The following is a 2498-nucleotide window of genomic DNA, read 5'->3' as shown; positions in this document are numbered from 1 at the left end:
TTCGTTAATTTTATTATTTAATAGCATATAAGCGTTTTGATTGCCTCTTTTTTCTTTAACAACGTATTAGAAAAAATAATAGAGTCTGATTTATCTCCCAAAATAATAGGTCTTCCAGACGTTCCTATGCCGACAATCTTGAGAAGTCATCGTCCATCCACCTCTGTTCATTATACGTCGGCCGCGATACCTTTGTTGTACCGGTCGCTGCAAAAAACGAAGTGCAAAAAGCTAGGATCATTGTAAACACTTGGCCGATCGTGACTCGAAGTAATACGTATATAAAGTCGGTCCTGAAGCGAGAATATCACAGTGAAGCAAGATGGCGCGTCTTGCAGTAGTCGCTTTGGCTTTCGGCCTGTTTGTTTGCATCCACGCGGCCCCAGGTAAACACAAGTCGAAACATGCAAAAAACATTACTTAGACATTCAAAAGCTATTTTTTTTATTATTTAATTTTAAATAAAAAACTTAACTTTATTTAAAACCAAAGATTAAATTTAAAACAGCATATGATATTTTAACAGGCGACATATGTATTTAAATACAATATGTGCAGTAATGTGTAATCTACAACTATAATTTTTGTTAATTTGTAGGATATGGTGGCGGCAGTACCGGGGGCGGAGGTTTCGGCGGCGGCGGCGGTGGCGGAGGTGGATTCGGAGGCGGCGGCGGCTTCGGAGGTGGCGGCGGCGGCGGACACGGAGGCGGCGGTGGCGGTGGATTTGGCGGTGGCGTGGGAGGCGGCAAAGGCGGTGGAGGCGGTCTAGGAGGTGGACTTGGTGGAGGCAACGGCGGTGGCCACGGAGGTGGACTCGGCGGAGGCAACGGCGGTGGTCTAGGCGGCGGCCACGGAGGCGGTCTAGGCGGTGGCAACGGCGGCGGTAATGGCGGCGGCCACGGAGGCGGTCTGGGCGGCGGCAATGGCGGTGGTCTGGGAGGTGGCCATGGAGGTGGGCTAGGCGGAGGCAATGGTGGTGGCCTGGGCGGCGGTCACGGCGGTGGTAACGGCGGAGGTTTGGGCGGAGGCAACGGCGGCGGTCTCGGTGGCGGTCACGGCGGCTCTGGCGGTGGTGGTCATGGCGGTCACGGCGGTCACGGCGGCCATGGTGGCGGCTACGGCGGCTCCAGCGCCAGCGCCAGTGCCAGCGCAAACGCCGCGGCCGGAGGGTACGGCGGTCACAAGGCCGGTTATGGGTAAGCAATTAAGCTTATTTTTTAATTGTTTGTACCAAGTATGTATATCAAGAGTAAATTTTGAAGATATAATAACCGTATTTTACCATTAGCCATATATTTAAAACTTGTGTTTCTATTTGTTACAGACGTTAAACTGAAGTTACTAAAATCCAGCGCTTGTGACTCCATCTGCAGCGTGGTTCGACAACTCTGAATGTGATAATAGCTAGTTTATTTGTTAAACATAATAAATTTATGTAAAAAGTACCATATTAAAATAGTTGAAAACATTTATTCGTTTTACTACATTATTAAGTTATTTTCATCACTATGTATTAAGTTACAATGAAGCGATAATTTAAAAGCTCTTGTAATTTTTAGATTTGAGCCTAAAAAAGTAAAAACATGAATACTTTTTTTTTATTTTACTTTGTATACGAAGGGTAATTGACAAGACAAATACACTATCATACATCGATTACACAAACACAAATAAAGAAATCAAATAATATGAAACTAGTCTGGGCTCTATAATTACAGCATAATAAAAATAATAAACAGACTTAAACAAGAGAACCCATACACGTGATTTTTATTTTTAAACGTGATCAATAAAGGCAGGTCTTCCCCGCTAATATTAATTAACTATAATTATCCACACTCGGTTGGTAGCCGTGTGCGAACGTAGCACCTTATTTCTTGCTTTATTTTTTGCACATTACTGTAACATATTTAAACTAACTTAGACATTTGCATATAACCTAACATGGAGTTAACGACTTGGTAAATTATAAAAAATACTAGTTAATAATTAATTACCATGCGATGATGACCTTAGCAAGGTCCTTTTTATCATCGGACGTCTAGACGTATGGCTAGTCTCCATTCTTTCATAGTTGGAGTGCCGCGGGTACGAACGAAGCGGTTTGAGGCATCGTTTTGCGTGCGCACGCCAAAGGAATCGGATAAGTTGCCGGCGTCAGTGTTCCCGTCCATTTATAACGTAGGTGCTTCCAAGAGCAGTGTGAATCGGTACTTACTGAACTAGCGCGTACTATCTTCATTCTAATTTGGGTGTGATCGTGGTCAAGCGCTGGTTTAAACGTGTTAAAAAAAGAAGCTTGCATGAATGTACTGGACACGGGTGGCACAGGATATTGAGACAATCGATGGGGAGGCAGTGGACGCCTTTAGTTTAAAAATGATGATTAAATGATTGTTACTGTGTATGCGTTTATAACTTCTCATTGTACGTTAAAAAATTCATAAACGTAAATTTATAACTGAAAACTTCACTGTAGTGAATAGAACAAAATC

The 2498-nt window shown here is 43.4% G+C and overlaps 1 protein-coding gene across 1 annotated transcript; it reads left to right on the top strand.

The window, feature by feature from the left end:
- Window positions 1-286: 286 nt before the first annotated feature.
- On the top strand, window positions 287-1471 carry LOC106111811 (glycine-rich cell wall structural protein-like). The gene is made up of 3 exons (XM_013293965.1): window positions 287-386; window positions 599-1199; window positions 1328-1471. The coding sequence occupies exons 1-3, from the start codon at window positions 323-325 to the stop codon at window positions 1332-1334; spliced, it is 672 nt and encodes a 223-aa protein (XP_013149419.1). The 5' UTR covers window positions 287-322; the 3' UTR covers window positions 1335-1471.
- Window positions 1472-2498: the final 1027 nt, after the last annotated feature.

The sequence above is a fragment of the Papilio polytes genome, unplaced genomic scaffold (assembly GCF_000836215.1).
Source record: "Papilio polytes unplaced genomic scaffold, Ppol_1.0 DF824146.1, whole genome shotgun sequence".
Classification (NCBI taxonomy): domain Eukaryota; kingdom Metazoa; phylum Arthropoda; class Insecta; order Lepidoptera; family Papilionidae; genus Papilio; species Papilio polytes.
The sequence above is the reverse complement of the archived record's forward strand: the minus strand, read 5'-3'. Positions and strand labels throughout refer to the sequence as shown.

Excerpts from the sequence above, each read along its gene's own strand:
- LOC106111811 (XM_013293965.1), top strand. The coding sequence starts at position 323 with ATGGCGCGTCTTGCAGTAGTCGCTTTGGCTTTCGGCCTGTTTGTTTGC. Across the intron at positions 387-598 it reads TTGCATCCACGCGGCCCCAG|GATATGGTGGCGGCAGTACC; the intron begins GTAAACACAAGT and ends GTTAATTTGTAG.